This window comes from Hypanus sabinus, chromosome 11 (genome assembly GCF_030144855.1).
Source record: "Hypanus sabinus isolate sHypSab1 chromosome 11, sHypSab1.hap1, whole genome shotgun sequence".
Lineage (NCBI taxonomy): Eukaryota > Metazoa > Chordata > Chondrichthyes > Myliobatiformes > Dasyatidae > Hypanus > Hypanus sabinus.
The window spans coordinates 19,481,371-19,502,834 of NC_082716.1; the positions used below are offsets into that span (position 1 = coordinate 19,481,371).

The 21,464-nt window shown below is 37.7% G+C and overlaps 1 protein-coding gene across 1 annotated transcript in view; it reads left to right on the forward strand.

The window, feature by feature from the left end:
- The window catches only part of hfm1 (helicase for meiosis 1), a 125,319-nt gene extending 106,218 nt beyond the window's left edge, over window positions 1-19,101 (forward strand). Inside the window, exons 30-39 of the mRNA XM_059985228.1 lie at window positions 1,078-1,239; window positions 2,788-2,877; window positions 4,704-4,831; window positions 4,916-4,998; window positions 5,095-5,198; window positions 11,078-11,317; window positions 13,332-13,410; window positions 16,926-16,992; window positions 18,731-18,891; window positions 19,044-19,101. Coding sequence (XP_059841211.1) covers window positions 1,078-1,239; window positions 2,788-2,877; window positions 4,704-4,831; window positions 4,916-4,998; window positions 5,095-5,198; window positions 11,078-11,317; window positions 13,332-13,410; window positions 16,926-16,992; window positions 18,731-18,891; window positions 19,044-19,101 — 1,172 coding nt within the window. The remainder of the gene's footprint in view (window positions 1-1,077; window positions 1,240-2,787; window positions 2,878-4,703; window positions 4,832-4,915; window positions 4,999-5,094; window positions 5,199-11,077; window positions 11,318-13,331; window positions 13,411-16,925; window positions 16,993-18,730; window positions 18,892-19,043) is intronic.
- Window positions 19,102-21,464: the final 2,363 nt, after the last annotated feature.

Sequence of the window (21,464 nt, forward strand, 5' to 3'; positions counted from 1 at the left end):
ATGGACAGTTCTCGTACAATACTTTTGAAGATTGCATCCTCTAAATATTTATTTTCATTGCAAGATTCAAGATGATTGTCAGTATCTTAAAATTCTTCGTAGTTTCTGACTTGTTGCAGAGGTGAAAGCATTTCATTTTCGCTCATAGCTGCTTCCGGCATTTCCAAGAATGAATGCTTCAAACTGCAGTGAGCAAAACAGTCTTGAATAGTCTTACTGCTTATTACTCTCCAACTAACAGTGACAAAAGTCACTACTTCTGAACACAAACACTTAAGTAACACTATTTACAAATTGTTCACTTTAAGCATGATGTAGTGTCTAACGGCCACACAAGTGCACATATCTGACAGTAGTTAGAAACTGCTCGGCAAGAGTCTCCAGCTCCAATTAAGAGGCACAGTGTCCCAAATAAACAAAGGGAATCCTGGCTATTTTCTCAATTAGTTTTTGTTCTTTGTCACAAATATGCTGCAGCCCTGTTTAATCGTTGGCCCAATTAACAGGAATCCACTTGAATAAGAATTTCATGTAAATAAAAGAAGTAGAGCAGTTTGCCATATTGTCATAGGATTAATGATGAAATCAATTAAGCCATACTGTTATTTAAATATTTTCTTCCTTTCAGTAAGATCATGGCTAATATTCAGCATTAGTTCCACATTCTCCCAATATGCTGGCTGTGACAACTCAGCACCCTCACCTTGTCTGACACAAACAAACACACAAGATCTACTAAGTTTGTAGAGTCTATTAGTAGATGCATGCTGATGTAATGATTAGAACTATATAAAAAGAACCAGAATGTAGGATGCTTGCATTGTTCATTTTGTTGCAAGTAAAGCTTTTTTGCATGTGAAATCACAGGCAGTTGTCTTTGCATAGTGGAGTTAAGGCAACATGAGCCCACCATTCGCCCAGCTTGCATTGACATCCAACCCTCCAGCAATTCCTCTTGAGGTTTCTGTACTTCCCTTTGTGGGAAAACACTGACTTTTAGCTGTACTTTGTTTTCACTTGTGCATTCTTCAGATGAAAGTTGTTAACACAATATGTTGTTTCTACTTTTCCACCTAGTTGGATTGGATATTCAGCAAAAGTATACAGTTTTTTATTCAGGACCAAGGAAGTTCGGAACACATATTATTCATGGTAAATCAGATAGACAAAACTCTCAGTTAGCAAAACGAAATGGCACAGAAAATTCATCAGCAGTTTACTCTAACCATGTGATTAAAGGTATTCTTTAAATTCTTAAAAAGTTTATGTAGAAAGTTACCGATGTCATGTGTTTTTTTTAACAAGACAGCTAATTATGTTTATTCAGTTGTGTTGGAGAGAGTCAAAAACTGGATACTTTTTGCAAGACCTTCCATGAAACATTTCTTTTGAAGTGTACTAAGGGATAAATTTAGTCTAATACATCAGTAAACTTATAATCTTAGGATCCGTTATTGTCAACAATAGTTGTTTCTATATTGGAATTTAATAGTACTGTAGCAGTGTGCTACATGCAGCGTTAAAATAACGACACGGAGTCGGTAAACTGCAATCAAAGATAATTTTATTCAAACTTCACAGCCTTGCTTTTAAAGCTTCCCTCATCCCGCCCTCCCCAGGCGCGGACGCTCCAAGAGACACGTACTCACAAACCCCCCAGGCTTTTCACCCTTTGTTGCGGACCTGACCTTTGTGCCCGCACGCTGGCTAATTATGAGCCGGTTCGCGTGTGCTAGGAAGTGGGTCGCCACAGTACTATATTTCTCTTCACTTTATATATTTGAAAAAAAAGATTTTGCTGTTATCTTTATTAACTAAGTGTATGTTTGAGTTGCAAAACAGTTAGTAACAGATACATAAAGTAAATGGGGTATGAAAAAACAATTGACAATAGACTGTTTCATAACACAAAGAAACAAAGTGAAAGTATGCTTATAGAAAGTCTTTAAGAAGGCAAATAAGATTTAGGCTATTATCTTGAGGACAATGGAATACAAGAGTGACAAAATCTTACTACAGCAATGCAGGTCTTTCATGAGTCCCCATTAGTACTGTCTATGATTTTGAACTCTTTTTTTTCATATAAGAAAGGACATACTTCATTTTAAAGGCATTGCAGCAATTAGAGTGTAGTCTGATTATTGAAATAAGGAAGTTTTCTTATGGGGAACAATTGAATAGAAGTTTATAAGAAAAATAAATCAATCTTACTAATGGATAAGATATTGACAAGGCTTGTTAGGCTCGGTGCTGTGAAGATGTATACTCTGGTTGTGGAGTGTAGAGTTCAGGAAATAGTGTCAGGTTAAGAACTGTCACTTAAGACTGAAATAAGGAGAAAGTTCTACTCAAGGATTATGAATCTTAGGAATTCTCTATCTCAAAGCTGAGGACATATGGTCACTAAGTATGGTTGGAGGCTAAGGTAGATACTAGAATGCATAGTATTTGGACAGGAGAATAGAGTTGAGCTCTAGATCAGTTCAGCCAGGGTTTGAGGGGTCATTTGGAAAAGGAAGCAATATAGTGAATATCTTCAATTTTGGTTACTTTGCTATTAACTGAACGTTAACGGGACCATGCAGTGTTGGTATATTGTGATTTGTAAGCAATTATTTCTACAGAAAAAATGTTGAGAAATTGTCAGTAGTTTGCAAAACAATAATCTTCAAATCAATCTTATCAATATCTCTAAGGTGACTGAAAAAATTGAGACAGTCTGACATTTGAAGATTAAACTTTGCATTGAACTTCCTTATCTTCATTATATCTCAATTATAAATACAGGATTTTCCAGTGATGTCAGTTGCACAGCACCACGAAAAAGACACTGTAATCATTACTGCAAGAATAAAGATAAATGTGGTCATGAATGTTGTAAGTACTGAAATATAGACACTAGTAGTTTTGTGCTATTAAAATTGTATATATCCAAATGTAGGCCTAAAATGTGAAGAGATATTTCATCTCCATTCCCATGTTGGGAGCTGAAGGAGGGGGAGAGTGGGGTTTGATAGCCATAATCCTACAGTTCTCCTATGAGCAGTCAAGAAAAATGCCTTTTGGATACCTTTGTGGGCCTTTAAGTATTTAGCAAGATTCATATAAAATCCTGGTTCAAACAAGATGTCACTCTTGCACAGAAAGGTGTTATGCCATTTCTATCAGACCAGTCTGGTTGAAGAAAGAAGCTAACAACAAGATAGCAGCGTGACTGGTCACAGCAGCTTCTACGGGTTCAACAAAAGGCGCTATCATTCTATTTAAATGTATGTCTAATGATCACAAGATCTTCCTATACATTAAGAACTCAAAATACTGCAGGTCGACACCATCAGCAAGTTGCTCACTGGCAGAGATAATGAAGGAGCTGTGCAACATGCTGCTGCCTGAGTCGATGGAGGCTTACAGTCAAGTAGTGAATGGCCACCAAGGTCACTTGTGAGCGCAAGACCTCTTTGAGCATTGTTAATCTAGAACACTGCAAGTTTGATTCGCTAATTTATTGGATGTGAGCAATGGGAGGTGGAAGAGGCCTAGTCCTTAGTCATAGCAAGGACTAGGCCTGAAGCCTCAGTGTTATCTGTTTGCAGCCAGCCAGAGTGAAGGTTGAAGTAATTGTACTTCACAGGGGTGGTATGGCATAAAATCCAGAATGGAATTGGAGCTGCCCTCCCAGGGTTTCGCTCAGCAGAAGACAGGCTCATTGTGGCCGAATGCAGACTTTTTAGCAACACTCAATGGACCTATATTTATCTGGTTATGTTTTTATTGATATTCTATATGTGCTTGTATATGTGAGGACCAGTCCTCAAAAGCCACAGATTTGCCCCATGGGAGTCCGTTGTCGCTGCGAGAACTGGGCCTCAAAGCCATGGTGTCACCTAATGGGCGTCAGGTGCCAATGGATAGATGATATCGATGGGCTGGGGTGGGAGTGGGGGGGTGTCTGGACTAATGGGTTTGACTTGTATGCATCACGTTGCAACGTTGCATTTGGGTGGGGGGGGGGTGGGCCTCGGAAATCTTATTATGTAATCTTTTATTAATGTTTTTATGTTTTTATGTAACTCTTATTATGTGATCTTGTGTGTGCTTACTGTATGTGACTGATGGTAATGTGTCTTTGTACTTTGACTCCATAGTAGCGCTGTCTCTTTTGGCTGTATCCATGAGTATTCATGTATGGTTGAATCACTATTAAACTCGAATTGAATTGAAGATTAGTCTTTCTATATCTTTAAAACTTCCCATGTTAAACCAGGGAGTATCAGAAAATTTATGCCCCTATGACTCTTTACTTCTAAATACCACTGCCTTCTAGCCTATGAAGAAGATTCTCAACCCCTTATTTACAATTTATTTGCTCCTTCTATATGTGGTGTTGTACAAAATCAGCATTCCTGTTAGCCAGTTGTTGTTTGCCATCAGTTCTGGTTGGGACTGCCGAGATAAATCTCAGAAGTTAAAACCTCCAAACCTAATGCCACCATTGGTAGGATGGTTTCCTGCTAATTGAGATCCCTCCACTATCTTCAACCACCCCCAAATTAATACCACAACTATAATTACTTGAACTTTTCCATATTTTTTCCCAATGCTCTTAGATCTATCCCAAAAGGTCTCATCACTTCAGCTTGATCAAATGTTAATTTTTGTTGCAATTGCTAATCTAGCGATTTTTTTTTTTGTTTTGCTTGCAGGTAAGTTTGGTGTATCAGTCATGCAGACTGATATTACAAGAGAAGCAACAACAAAACTTTCTTCCTATCTCGGTGACCTTAAAAGTAGAAGTGAGACTTCCTCAGCCCCGTCAGTTAAGCGGCTGAAGGTAACTTTTCTCTGCATAGTGAAGTTTCAACAAACTACTTCATAAAGATTAAAATAGTTTAAAAATTACACTTTCTTATAACAGGTAGAGATGCTAAATGAATTGGGATCAGTAAATCTTCAGCAGTTTGCATATGTGCCAAAACGTCCATTGTCAACAATACCAAGGTAATATGATTCACCTCAAATAAAAAAAGTTTATTACATTCAATATGAAGGTTAAATTTTATCACATTATGCTTTTCATGTGGAATTATCTTCAAGGTACTATGAAACAAGGCTTGCTCCAACAGCTCAAGCACAAAACTGGGATCAACTAGACATCTGTAAAAGAAGTTATCAACAACTGCAAACACATGGTGATGAAGGTATGTTAGTGCATTGAAGAATTTTCTTTCACTTATGCTGGTAGTAGTACTATCTATGTCAATTTTCTCTCTCTAACACAATATACTTCTGGTTTAGTGGAGTTCCACAGAGATCTGTGCTGCGACCTCTGCTGTTTGTAATGTATATAAATGACATGGATGAAAATGTAAATGGGTAGGTTAATAAATTTGCTGCACTTGGAGGATGTCAACAGTTTCGGGCACCTTATCTCAGAAAGGATGTACTATCATTGGAGAGAGTACAGAGGAGGTTCATGAGGATTATTCTGGGAATGAAGGGGTTAACATATGAGGAGCATTTGGCTGCTTTGGGCCTGTACTCACTGGAATTTAGAAGAATGCATGGGGATCTCATTGAAACCTACTGAATATTGAAAGGACTAGATAAGGTGGATGTGGGGAGGATGTTTATTATGGTGGCGTATCCAGAACTAGGGGGCACAGCCTCAAAATTTAGGGGTGTCCTTTTAGAACAGAAGTAAGGAGGATTTTTTTTAGCCGACGGGTGGTGAACCTGTGGAATGCTCTGCCACAGACTGCAGTGGAAGCCAAGTCCATGGGTATATTTAAAGTGGAAGTCGATAGATTCCTGATTGGTCAGGGCATCAAGGGATATGGTGAAAGGGCAGGTGTATGGAATTGAATGGGATCCAGGATCAACCATGACTCAATGGGCTGAAAAATGCCCTAATTCTTCTCCTATGTCTTATGGTCTTAAATATCTAATACCAGAGGGCATGTGTTGAAGGTGAGAGAGAGTAGGTTCAAGGGGGATGTGAGGGGTAAGTTTTTTTTTCTCAGAGTGGTGGGTGCCTGGAATGCACTGCCTGATATGATAGTAGTGGCAAACACATAAGAGGCTTTTAAGAGATGTTTGGATAGGCACATGGATATAAGAACATAAGAGCATAAGAAATAGGAGCAGGAGTAGGCCTTCTGGCCCATCAAGCCTACTCTACCATTCAATAAGATCATGGCTGATCTGGCCATGGACTCACCCCCACCTTACCTGCCTTTTCCCCATAACCCTTAATTCCCCTACTATCCAAACTTGTCTTAAATATATTTACTAAGTTAGCCTCCACTGGGCAGAGAATTCCACAGACTCACCACACTGTGGGAAAAGCGGTTCTACCTCATCTCCTTCCTAAACCTACTCCCCAAAATCTTGAGGTTATGTCCACTAGTTCCAGTCTCACCTATTGGTGGAAACAACTTTCCTGCCTCTATCTCATCTATCCCTTTCATAAATTTATGTTTCTATAAGATCTCCTCTTATTCTTTTGAATTCCAGTGAGTACAGTCCCAGACGGCTCTATCTCTCCTCATAGTCTTACCCCCTCATCTCTGGAATCAACCTGGTGAACCTTCAAAGCCAGTATATCCTTCCTATGGAGACCAGAACTGCATGCAGTACTCCAGGTGCGGATTCACTAGTACCCTGTATAGTTGCAGCATAACCTCCCTGCTCTTAAATTCAATCCCTCTAGCAATGAAGTCCGACATCCTATTTGCCTTCTTGATAGCCTGCTGCACCTGCAAACTAAACTTTTGTGATTCATACACAAGCACTCCCAAGTTCCTCTGCACGACAGCATGCTGCAATCTTTTACCATTTAAATAATAATCTGCTTTTCCATTTTTCCTTCCAAAGTGTATGACCTTACATTTACCAACATTGTATTCCATCTGGAAGACCCTTGCCCACTCACTTAACCTACCTGCAGCCCCTACGTATCTTCGGCACAATTTGCTTTTCATTCAATTTAGTATCATCAGCAAACTTAGATACACTACCCTCTGTCCCCTCTTCCAGATCGTTAATGTATATCGTGAACAGTTGTGGGCCCAGCACTGACCCCTGTGGCACACCACTCACCATTGATTGCCAAACAGAGTAACACCCATGTATCCCAACTCTCTGCTTTCTATAAGTTAACCAATCCTCTATCCATGCTAATACATCACCACCAACTCCATGCATCCTTATCTTATGGATAAGTCTTTTATGTGGCACCTTATTGAACACCTTCTGGAAATCCAAGTAAATAACATCCATCTGTTCCCCTTTATCCACTGCACTCATTATATCCTCCAAGAACTCCAGAAAGTTTGTCAAACAGGCCCTGCCTTTGCTGAATCTATGCTGCATCTGCCTAATGGATCCATTTCTTTCCAGATGCCTCGCTATTTCAAGTCGTCAAGTCACTTTTATTTTCATTTCGACCATAACTGTTATGTACAGCACTTAGTAAAAATGAGACACTTTTCAGGACCATGGTGTTACATGACAGTACAAAGCCTAGACTGAACTACATAAAAATCCAAAAAAAAACTACACTAGACTACAGACCTACCCAGGACTGTATAAAGTGCACAAAACAGTGCAGGTATTACAATAAATAATAATCAGGACAATAGGGCAGTAAGGTGTCAGTCCAGGCTCTGGGTATTGAGGAGTCTGATAGCTTGGGGGAAGAAACTGTTACATAGTCTGGTCGTGAGAGCCCGAATGCTTTGGTGCCTTTTCCCAGACGGCAGGAGGGAGAAGAGTTTGTATGAGGGGTGCATGGGGTCCTTTATAATGCTGTTTGCTTTGTGGATGCAGCGTGTTGTGTAAATGTCTGTGATGACGGGAAGAGAGACCCCAATGATCTTCTCAGTTGACCTCACTATCCGCTGCAGGGTCTTGCGATCCGAGATGGTGCAATTTCTTCTTTAACGATAATTTCAGGCATTTTCCCAACTATAGAAGTTAAACTAACTGGCCTATAGTTACCTGCTTCTTGCCTACATCCTTTTTTGAACAGTGGCATGACATTCTCCATCTTCCAATCTGCCGGGACCTGCCCAGAGTCCAAAGAATTTTAGTAAATTATCACCAAAACTTCTACTATAACTTCTGCCATTTCTTTCAGAACCCTGGGATGCATTCCATCAGGACCAGGGGACTTGTCTATCTTCAGGCTTACAAGTTTACTCAGCACTATCTCTTTATCGATGGCTGTTGTATCAAGGTCCCCTGCTAAAGAGAGATATTATAGATGTGATGGGAGGCTCTCCCCATCCTTACTGTCCTTGCTTTTACTGAAATATACTTTTGTTGAGCACCATGATAACTCTCTGAAAGTCAGATGTGTCCTCCACTGTGAAGACAGACACAAAATAGTCATTCAAAGCCTCTGCCATTTCCTCACTACCCAATATCAATTTTTCCTCTCATCCTCCAAGGGACCTACGTTCACTTCAGCCACCCTTTTCCGCATTATATAATTATAATAACTTTAACTATCTGTTTTTATATTTTGTGCTAGTTTATTTTCATAATAAACTATCTTTCCTTTATTGCTCACTTTAAGGTTCTTTTAATGTCCTCCCAATCTTTCAAGTTTCCTTACTCTTGGCGACTTTGTATACACGAGCTTTTAGTTTGATGACTTCTTTTATTTTAGTTATCCAAGGTGGCTCTCCCCACCCTTACTGTCCTTGTTTTTACTGAAATATACTTTTGTTGAGGACCATGATAAATTCTTTGAAAGACTTTCACCATTCCTCAACTGCCCCACCATATAACCTGTGTTCCTAGTCTACACTAGCCAAATCCTCCCTCATCCCATTGTAATCTCATTGTAGTCATATAAGGAACATGTTGCAGGTAGGAGGGATTAGTGTCTGGGAGTTTTTGATTTGCTTTTTAGCTGGTTTGGCACAACATCATAGGCTGAAACGCTTGTTCCTGTGCAGAACTGTTTTTGTATTTAAACATAGACCATAGAAGAGGGGCGATTTGGTAGTGTAGAGGTTAATACAGTGCTTTACGGCACCAGTGACCCGAATTCAATTCCCACTGCTGTCTGTAAGGAGTTTGTACATTATTCCCATGACTTGTTCCATGATTAGGCTATTGTTAAATCAGGGGTTACTGGGCGGTGCATCTCAAAGAGCCTACTCTGTGCTGTATCACAATAAATAAATAAGTGAGTTCAGTACAGGGACAGGCTTTACAGCTCTCTATGCACTGGTCCATAATGTCAAATGAACTTAATCCCTCTGCTTGCACCTAGTCCTTATCCCTCTGCCTATCGTGTGGCTGATTAAATGTCTCTTGAATGTTGTTCTCACAGCTGCTCCCACCACCTGTCTGGAAGGGTCCAGACACCTACCACTTTATTTAAAGAAAAACTTGTCTCACATCTCCTTTAAACTATCCCCCTCTCACAGGCGTCCTTCATGTTATGGATATTCTGGTAACAGAAATTCACTCTTATAGAATTCACAAAACACAATCCAAAAAGTTGCTTTGAGATATGGAACAAAATTGGCTCTGACAAAATTTACACGGATGAAAAAGTAAATAAAAGTACATTTTTTTCAAACTCTGACACATGCACAGATGGGATGCAGAAAATCGCAGCGTGAAATATTTTCAAGAAAGAAATCCCACCCTTTTATCAAGACCCTTTCTACATTCCAGATATTGCAGATGTCTCAGTATCAGCCTTTCATCAGGATGAGCTGCATTGTCTGACACAGTTCCACTTCCAGCATGTTGGGCCTCTATGAGCACTTTCAGTTTCTTACCTTCCTCCTTCCCCTCTCCTGGAGCTTGCTACTCCCCAACAATCCCAGATCCCAGATTCATGTATCTGAAGCAGATGCCATGAGCCAAACCATCACATCTCTGGATTGAAGCAATTAACTGCCGTGATGCAAGGGATATGTGTTGGGTGCAAAAAGCAGTAATGAGGTTAAACATGCCATGGTATCAAATGTATCAAAGAAGTATACATTTTTTGTGTGTTTATATTGGTTCCTCTTCCTCTAGAAAGCCAACTGACTTTTGCAAATTAACATGATTAATACATTAAAAAATCTCTTTCCCACAATTTTCTCTATCTGCCACAGGCATACATAGTTCTAAATATTTGAAGTTTAACTTGCAGTTTAGGTAGGATTTTAGTATTCATGCATATTCTTTCTTGTTAAATGGTCCCTTGGGATCAAGAAAATAGATTAAATATAAAAGATCTTGCAATGGATTCTGATTGAATGGGCCATTGGTTAATTTGAGCAGCCACCTGTTTAAAACATCTCCTAAAGAACAAAAGCTAATTGACAAAATAGCCGGCATTTCCCTTTGTTTATTTGGAATACTATGCTGCTTAGTTCAAGCTGCAGACTCTTGACAAACAGTTTCTACATAGAGTCAGTTGCATGCACTTGTGTGGCTGTTAGACACTACACCATGCTTAGAGCGAACAGGTCTTAAAAAATGTCAGTTGTGTGTGCTTGTGTTCAAAATCAGTGATTGTTGTCACTGACAGTTGGCAAGAAATATGTAGTAAAACAATTCAGAACTGTTTTGCTCACTACAGTTTTCAAGCTTGGAGATGCCAGAAACAGCCGAGAATGAAAATGAAGGTATCGACAATCATCTTGAATGTTACGATGAAAATTATGATCTGGAAGATGCAATTGTCAATAGTATTGTATGAAGACAGTCCATTATTAACACTAGGTCCTGCACTGATTTTGTTCTAACATTTACAATCAATCAAAAGAACATTCCAGCATATGCTGGATGAATTACTCCCTTGATAACTAATGCAGAGTTCTACAGTACTGTAGTAGTATTGATTGTGTTCTAATTTGTACTGTTTTTTCATTTAAATACATTGTCTTTTTTATATACTTTTTTAACTATTTCCATGAAACTTTGTCTAATTGTGACAACCACTTAATGGGGCCAAAATCCTCATGGACTGATCCTCATGTCCCAATTAACCAGAATCCACTGTATATCAGTGTTGCCGATTGATTTTTGACCAAGTAATTGAAACTTACTTTATTTTTGTTAGGAAAATATTCCTTGATTTCATCAAAACCCAGTTCAGCTGCGATTGTGCCACACCAAAATAAGCTCAGGACTTTCAATTACAACTCTACCAATGCAAATGACAGTGGGTACTGGTCATCAGAAGGTATAAATGTGACTTTTGACCTAGGAGATGATTTATGGAGTGACTTTGATGATGAGAAGCTGGTACAAGCTAGCAATTTGGTCAGTTCAGAAGAAACCAATATTAATTACCAAAAAGGTAATAATATAACACCGAAAAATTTGACTGTGCAACAGCCAAAAGAATTGTACATTGAGTTTGATAATACAGTTATTTTAGAATGAAGTAATTTTACACAATTGTTGAATTTCTTGACACCAGTCAGTACCATTTTAGGTGAGATTTGCTGTTCACTTGCACTGTTTGGAGGTGCTGCAGAGGAAATTCACCAGGTTGATTCCAGAGATGAGGGGATTAGACTATGAGGAGAGATTGAATCACCTGGGACTGTACTCATTGAAATTCAGAAAAATAAGAGGAGATCTTATCGAAACATATAAAATTATGAAAAGATTAGATAAGATAGAACTAGGTGACATAGCCTCAAGATTTGGGGGAGTAAATTTAGGACGGAGATGAGAAGCAACTGCTTTTCCCAGAGAGTGGTGAATCTGTGGAATTCTCTGCCCTATAAAGTAGTGGAGGCTACCTCAGTAAATATATTTAAGACAAGATTGGATAGATTTTTGCATTGTAGGGGAATTAAGGGTAATGGGGAAAAGGCGGGTAGGTGGAGATGAGTCCACGGTCAGATCAGCCATGATCTTATTGAATAGTGAAGCAGGCTTGACGGCCAGATGGCCTACTCCTGCTTCTGCTTCTTACATTTTTGTGTTCTTATGTTTTAATACCATCACAATCAGTATGATTTTCAAACATGTTGGTTTAAAAATTGATAATCATTGCTCAGTCACGGAAGAACAATCTTTTCCTAATACTGAAGTTGAAAAATAACATTATTTGAAGGCCAATTCACATGAAACTTATATTCATATTCACACTGAACTTGTATTCATAATCACACTGCTGCATATTCACGATCATTGTACACTGATCTTTGACTCTTCTTTGTATCTTTAAGATTTTGCTGCAACCAATACCACCTTGTAATCTCCATTTTTCTAAATCTAAAATTCCTATTCATAGTGCTCCAAAATATACATTGCAGGTACCATATGTGACCTCTTTGATGGAAACACAAACCATCAGTTCACAAATCATTTTCCACCGAGCTGTCTTGGAGGAGCAACATTTTTGCTGGATACACTACCACAAGATAATCCTCACTCAGATCTAACCATGTTGCTTATGGAAGCGTACACATCTGCCTAGATTGCATGCGGGTCAAGCTCATTCTGACTCCACTTCCCTAAACAAGCCCTTTTAAGCTGATTTATGCCATGTCTCAGAGTTTCATAATCACTACTATATTAGGGAGGACATTAATCTATCTGTTCTACAAGGCTGGATCTCACCTACTTCTCTGTCAACTCCCAGGAGCAGGCAGAATGGTGACAGGCTTTTCCTTTCATTGCAGTCTTCTCCCAAATTGGGGCATTCATTGTCTTCACAAGTAACTTCCTGATAACTTACTACCAGTAGGACCTGGTTGTAAGAAAAATCAGAAATCAAATGAATTTTAAGTGAGTTAAAAAGGGAAGGGAAAAACTGTGTTACACTTTGCCAGTAGTAGAATGAAGATAAAGGGCATTAATTACACCAACTTTAGCAATGTAACAAAATTGAGAAATCTCCAGATGGTGGCATATTCAACTCACAGCCATCATTTCTTGTGGGAAAGAATCTGGCAATGTCCTCGGAGTTTGAAGTCTGTTCATTCCTGGGAGCTCAAAGCTTTCAACCCTCTCAATGTGTATTCATCCTGGCAGAGAATGGTGCACAGCATATGACAGTAAAAAAAACTGTAAATGGAAGAAATGTATCCTAAAGAGTCAATGGAGTTATAGGGGGGAAAAAACAAACCAATTGTTTGAAATTCAAGGATTACTTATAAAGTCATTTTAAGATTTTGGTTTCATCCTGAGCCATGTGTAAGTGTCACTACCGTGTTGAGTCTTCTTGAACAGTACATATTGCTTAAATGTCTAAGAGAAAATAATATTAGTAGTTCTATACTTTATGTTCAGAGTAATAAAGTCTTTTAGCTGTGGTCAATTGAATGTATAGTAATATCTTTATATTATTTATATAGATTCTTCCTTTAGTACATACGCAGATTTTACAGAATACATCCAGCTCCAGAACCAAACAATAAACAGTAAACAAAACAGGTAAGATTTACAAAGTAAAAGCTTGTTGATTAATTGTCTAGTTTTCCAAAGTATATAAATAACAATGGCATTCTTGGATGAATGCTTTACACATCTACATCAGATTTAATCTCCCTTCTTCTGATCTAAATATTTACATGGTGGAGCTGCATGGCAGACTGAAGAGGCTGGACAGTTGTAGCAATAGAAACGTGATCCATTTTGAGGTATGTCCCTTGTCGACAAGAAATCACCAAACTGCAGATTCAGTTGGTAAAAATCCCATATGCACCATGTTTGGGACTTTTCAGATGTCCCAGACAACTGAACTTCTATTTAAGTGATACATGATGTTGGAATAAATTTCCAGTGTACCAGCTAAGTTTCAAGGGAGTGTAAGAACCAGAGCCCTGCTGAGTGCAAAGGACACATGGGAACTAGGACTCCAGGTAGTTGAAAGCAAGCAAATGTCACCCAGGTAACAAGATGCTGAAGCGTGGGGATTTCCAAATAGTTGGATAACGGGATTGTCAGAGTTTTACTGGTAGCCAAGCTTCTCTCTCTCTGAACCCTGAAGAAAATAGCTCAAAAGGGAAGAGAGGTGTCAACGCTATTGAAAGACAGGCATAAAACTTAATTGAATATTCTGTATTCATCGAAAGCAAAAGTTCTGTCAATATCTGTTACCTATTGAATGTAGGATAATGGTGGTGGGTAATTTACTGGGCAAACAATTCTTAAGCTTAGACTAATGGACATGAGTTGAATCCCACTGCAACACAGCCAATTAGTTCATATGAAATAAAAAGTTAGCCTCACTAACGGTAACTGCTAAATACCAGATTACTGAATCAGTAAATACCAACACTAAATGCTAATTACTGAATCCTTTGCCAATTCTGGCCTCTCTGTCAGCTTCAGACCCACAATAAAGTGGTTCTTAAATACCTTCTGAGATTTCCAAACAAGCCTCAACGCTGAAGAGTAATTAGGGCTGGACATTAAATCTTGGACTTCCAGTGATCCTTGAAAGTAATGAAAAATCAATAATTGCATTTCCTGCACTTTCTGTTAATTAAAATCTGTACTTGTGTTGTATCCTTATAGTATAAGTCTATACACTGTAAAATAACAATGCGGCAAGTTTAAAAATGTTTAGTGTTAAACAGGTCAAAAACTAATTTTAGTTACAGATTGCAGATCACAATTTTTGTTGTGATTCAAGAAGTTCACAGTCAGCCCGGGGTTATTTTTAATCTTGATTTAAATAAGAAGCAAAACATAATAAGAAGAATCTCTTTCTGACCAGCGAGTCTTTTGTGTAGTGTAGATCCAGTCATAGCATTAGATTGGAATATCTCAGTGTAACACTGTGGCTGGAGCCACATTACACAATCTGAGAGGTCCAGCAAAAGCACCAGAATGGTTTTGACTGCTGGCGAGGCCCCAGATTCAAAGCTGATGCTTAAATTAAATGCATGTGATTGACATTCACAAACTTGCAAAAACAATGGGACAAATATAGAAAAAATAATATAAAATACAAAAATATATTTTTGAAAAATTAAAATACGATTAAAGGCAAATAAGTACTTTTAATTCAAGTGAATTAGATCAAATAACAAGCAAATTAACATTTTACTTGCTATTCTCTACACTGGTATTTCTTCCCATTGATTTAAATGGGCCCCTGAAGCTCACATAGGCTCAGCAAATAGATTTCCCAACCCAAGTACTAGAAAATCTAAGGAAGTCTGCTGACAGTTAACCAGAGCAGATGACTGGATTTCAAAACTTGTTCAGAAGTCCTGATCTGCCACCCAATTAAATGGTTAAAGCTAAGCTTGTCTGAGAACAACTCTCAGCTTCAAAAATAATAACACCATAAGGCATTGGAACAAAATTGGGCCCGTCAGGTAAGTTCCTCATCAGGACCACTTAATCTTGAGATGAGTCTCAAGAACATTTTTGTCTCTTTGGCAAATAACTATATCCTGTCTCTGTTTGTCCAGAATGGAAAAAAACCAGATGCAATTTGCAAATCAATTTCACAGCAAAGTTTAGGTAACCATTGTATTGAAACAACATATATGGCATCCTGACTAATAACTGCAGATTTATATTCCCAAGGAGAACAGTCAAACCATCAGGTTGTAATATCAGTCTGTTGGTTTTGGACTCATGTTTGCTGATATTAGTTTTTTATTTCCAGATTTATCTTTTCATCTGACTTGCAATTCTCAAACTTTTATGGTGGGATTTGAACTCCTGTTGTATCAATGAAAAGGATGTATCACTGGTTGATTAACTAGGTTCATGGTTACATACCCAATTTGAATTGTTAGTTCAGTTTGCAGAATGCTATAAGGTTTAGAAAATAAGGTTTTTTTCCAGGAGCAACACACTCAAAAATGCAAGAGAAATCCAACAGGTCAGGCAGCAACTATGGAGAGAAATAAACATGCAATATTTCAGGCTGAAATGCTTCATCTGGACTGGAAAAGAAAGGGGCAGGTCAGAATTTCTTTCAATCAGCAGAATTTGAAATGAAAGAACTGATAGCTCCCTTAAATAAGTGCATAGTTAATAATATCATTATACATATTTTACATAAACTTCCCTGAATGGAATGTAGATCCTTTAGTCCTTGAATTTGCTGCAGTGAGCCTCATGATGAAAAACAAGATTTCAAAATACCTTATTGAGAGTATATTTGTATAAGAGATTAATAAAAGCTGCTCTGAGCTTATTTGGGAGTGCATTGTGCTCTTTTATTTTAAATAATCTTATAATCCTATTTTAAGTAGTGTTTTGAAACAAGCAATGGAAATACTAATTATTTCAGGCAATGGAGAGAGAAACAGAGTCAGTGTTTTAGTTCAAGGACCTTTCATCAATACTGGAAATCAAGTATGTGTTAAGTTGCAGAGAAAGGGAGCATAGATTGAACACAAATGCTGGCTGTCTGAAATTCCTGAATTCCACTTTGACTCCTGATGACTTGATTGTGCCCAGACAAAAAATGAGGTGCTGTTCCTTAAACTTACCTTGGGCTTTGTCTCAACTTTGCATGAGGCTAAAAGCACAGAGCTCAGAGTGGATAATTAATGTGAATTTGTAGTTTCAGAGTCGCCCTCAAACTGAATGGAGGTGTTCAGCAAAGTGGTCATCCAACCTGTATTTAGATTCTCTGCTGAAGTTTTGGACCCTTTAGCTAAGAAAGTTTGTGATGACATTGGAGAGGGTTCAAAGGAGGCTCACCAAAATGCTTCCAGGATTGAAAGGCTTGTCATATGAAGAGCAATTGATGGCTCTTTGACAATGTAAAACACACTTGTTTTTCACTTTTTCATGTTGTTTCTGTTCTCACTCCACATACATGTTGCCTGACCTGCTGACTATTTCTGACATTTTATGGTGTTGTTTCAGATTTCCAGCACATGCAGATTTGCATCAATTGTATTCTCAAAATTTGTTACTTCCAGTGTATATCATGATTATGGGTTTCTAAATATATGTGTCATTGATGCTTTTAGGCATGGATACCTACAAACAATGGAAAAACCTTGCTATTTATCTATTAACTCAACAGTTCAAGAAACAGTAAGTTATAATTTAAGAGATTAAACACATTTAACAGTCATTTCATTTTCTCCAGCCCAGATTGTAGCTTGAATCCCAAATGTCACTCAAGTTTGCCATTATGAATGATGGTGTCTTTTTTCATTTCTTGATGAACTAACTTGCCATAGTGTTGGTGCATCCCAGTTTGGGAACAAAGAAAAAGATTGCTGCTTATTCATTGTTGAATTTATACTTACGCTTGCATAAGTTTTTAAAAAATATATTTATATATCATTAAACATGATAACATAATAAGAAAATGGTATCTGATTTGAAATTAAGTTTTTAGTAGATTGTTCAGTGATTCTGCTCAAAGTCTATTGATAATTCCCATCTCAACCTTCCTACTCTACCTCCCTCCCACTCATTTTAATATAGATAATAACTCCACTTTGAGAATTAGTGATTTGAGCAGGGTTGCTGTCTGCAGCAACTAATTAGTCACTTTAGCAAAAGCTAAATTACTTGACACTACAGTATCAATGTACTCACAATTTTAGATTTTACAAACATTTAATTTATCTTTTACTATTTTATTAGAATGTTAGCCTGTTCAAAGCTTCCATGACTATAATATGGAAATAATCTTCACATGAATACATTATTTACACATTAGAACAGAATTGTGCAGTATCAGTAGGCAAATAGTGTTAGTGTGTGGAAAAGTACATTGAGAAAACTTAACCGGATATCAATGACTTGTAAACTTCTAATTGTTGAGGGCCCTGCTATTCTCCGTATATTTTCTGATCTGGTTAAACTTCTTATTTGCCTGAGTTAAACTCTATTTGCCATTCCTTTGTCTATTTTTCTGGTTGACCTAGATCCTATTGTAACCTTAGACAAACATCTTTGCTCTCCACTCTACCACCAACGTAAATCAACTGCAGACTTACTAATTATAGCACCTATAGTCTCCAAATCACTGACATAAATGATGTACAATAAAGGACCAAGACCTGAACCCTATGGCACACCACAGACAACAGATCGCCTGCCACCTGTCTCCTACCACCAAGCCAATTTTGTATCCAATTTGCTATTTCGCACTGGATCCCATGTATTCTCTGGATCAACTTCTGGATCAACTTATCATGCAGGACCTTGTTAGAAGCCTTGTTAAAGTTCATATAGACAATGTCCACCGACCTTTCCACTTCGATCCTCTTGGCATTTCTTTAAAAACAAACTCAGTTAAATAAATGAGGCATTGCCTCCCACAAACAAACCATGCTGACTATCCCTAAATCTGATCCTTTAGAATCCCTTCTTGAACTTTCTCACCACTGGCCTTTAGTTCCCTGACTAGTTCTTGCAACCCTTCTTGTATAAAGGCATAACTTCAGTTGTCTTCTAATATTTCACCTGTGGCTAACAAAAATACAAAAGTGTCTCACAGGGCCCCAGACTTCTTTTCTCTTGCTCCTGACAAACCCCTATGAAATAAGTCATCAAACTCCATCAGAGATTTATCCATCTTTATGCACTCCAAAGAGACCTTAACTAGTTCCTGACTAATGCCATCAACATTAACTTTATCCCCACTTATGACTTTAACTTATGGAGCTGTTCTGTCTTTTTCCATAACTTTCCTGAAATTAATAGTATTGTGCTAAATAATTACAATATGCAGAGGCTTCTAGAACACAAGGTTAATTAGAATAAAAGTAATTTCTCATCATTTATGGTTTACAAAAATGTTAATTTTATATTGCAGTCTAAAATCGTTGAAACAATAGACCAGACAATTCTTGACCAGGGTTTAGAGGAAAATACAAGTTCTGCATCTTCCAAGGCAAATGCAGTGAAGTGCTCCAAAAATAGTAGGCCCTTGGACTGTTTTCATCAGATTAATACAACTACTGCATCAGAACCCAGGTAGGAGCGTGTGTTTCATCTATGTGTGCTCCCTCGAGCAGAAATCAGTTAGTGAAATGAACCTGTGAACATCTGGAATGTTGCATGATAAACAGCGTTAGATTTATTATGTATATTAAATTATTTTGTTTCACTGTGGTTTTGTCTTTCAGATATGCTGCAGAAGAAGAATATGATGCTCTGCTTAGCATTTTTGATGGCATATTTTAGAATACACTGAAAACTTGGAGTTGTAAATACCTTTTTGTTTTATCGACAAATTGCAACAGGTTTAAATTTGTTAATTCCTACCGGCATGTGCTAACTAGAATACAATTTGAAAAAGCTAAAAGAAAGGAAAAAAGTCTGCTTCTATTGTCATTTCTTAAATTAAACTTAATGTTTTATTTAGTCAATAGATCAAATCATTTTAAGTATTATATTGCTGAAATGAGAAGACAAATACTACAAGATACAACTGACCAAAAACTAAATTGTGCACCAGAAATTCCTCTTTACTATTTTAGCAGAGGTATAATTCTGTTTAGTTTTAATGAACTGGTACTTCTCATTTAAAAACAGAGCATTGTCAGGTGAATGTATTAGTCTTGCAAGTTTCCTAAAGTTTGTAGTCAAATGTTGAGATCATACTCCTTTACTATTAAACGATAGCTGTTAAGTTGTATGAAAGAGAGTTGAAGTCTTCCTACATATGTAATTGCATGTAAAGTGTAAAATATTTCCCTTCATTCTCTTAATTATAGCTAAATTTATGTCAGTTGCAGAAGTATTCTTATTCCACTTGAAGAACTGGTGGACTAGGCTGCTTTTTCTGTAGCATTTAGTGAAGAACAGTAGCTAGTGGAAACCTGGGAGCTCAAGACTGCCTATTTTGTGGTGTGTGTGTGTGTGTGTGTCCAAATAATTACTTGTAAAAATAAAGCTGACAAATGTAAACTAGTTTAATGAACTAATCATTATATTTGTCCTATTTAAGTCACATTGTATCGAAACTTATTCCAATTTAACTTCAGCAAAGATAATGGCATGAATAAAGGTGTTTTTTCCTTCAAGTGTCAGTCCAGTTTATTGAAGATCTAATTTCAATCTGTTATTCAAAATAATACATTTTCTATGGTTGCGACAAATGATTGTCTGATTGCTTTTGCCTGCTCACGGACAAAAGGATTCCATTTCTAAAAATCCACCTTTTTTTCTACTTTCCCAGTTTCCAATTCCATTCCTGTCCTATGGGTATTGATTACACAATTTGGTATTTTTCCATATTTGAAATTGGAGAGAGCCAACTAGCTATTTTTCAATTTGAAACCGCAAAGTTGAGCCAAATGCTATCCTCATCCAACATTCACATGTGTGCACTTTCTAGAGGGCTGATGGTAATTGGTTTATTATTGTCATGTGTACTGAGTACAGCAAAAAGCTTTTGTTTATGTGCCATCTACACAGATCATTCCATACACTGTATAACAAAGTACTACAAAACATAAAACAAAAAAGCTAAATGCAGGATATAGTGTTGTTACAGAGAAAGTACAGTGCAAGTAGGCAAGTGCAAGGGCCAGTTAAAGATCAAGAGTGTATATTTATTATACAAGAGGTTTGTTCAGGGGGCATATAACAAGTGGTTAGAACTGTTTTGGAGTATGATAGTATCTATTCTCAAGCTTTTGTATCTTCTGTCTGATGGGTGTTGGGGGTGAGAAGGATCCTTCACTATGATGGTTCCTAAGATAATAGCAAGTGTGGACAGAGTCCACAGAGGAGTGTCTGGTTTTTTTGATAGATTGCACTGCATTCACAACTCTCTGCAATTTCTTGTGCTGTTTTGGGCTCAGCAGGTGCCCAAGCTGTGATACATCCAGGAAAGAGCTTTCTGTAATGCATCTGTAAAAACAGATGAAGGTTATTGAAGACATGCTGAGTTTAACCTCTGGTTAAAGGTGCTAGTGTGCTTTCTTGGTCTTAGTTTCAAAGAGTGAATTTTTGGGTTTAGGTCATTCACAGTTAGCAAATGGCTTCAGCCACCAGTCTTCTGTTCTTTGACAAAGTACTGTGGATTGAGTTCATAACAATGTATTTCCTAAAAGCTGTGAACCCAGTTCATTTGTAACAATGCTGTTCCTAAAAGCTGTGAATACCGGAATACTAGCCCAGACGCTGTGGATGGAAGTGTGAAGTTTACGGGTAGTTTTGAGGATGGCATTATCTATACTTTGTAAATATGAATTATGCTCTATGTTAACATGTAAAATACCAAATAAATGTATTGTGGATTTAACTTGCATTCCTAAAGGCTGTGAATACCAGCCCAGATATGTTGGTGTCGAGAGGAATGGATGAAGTCAGAAGGTGTGATGTTTTGTATATAGCTTCAGAAGAAAGCATTGTCTATACTTTGTAAATAGGGATTGTCCTTTATGTTTAGCAAATAAATATCGAGCCCACATTGGGCCAGCAGACCTTTTCCACCAAAGGGTCTCTGTATGATGTTTGTTGTACCTTGTTGTGTCAAATAAAGAAGCTGCTTTGTACCTACCAGTAACTCTCTCTCCCATGATTTCATTCAAGCTACA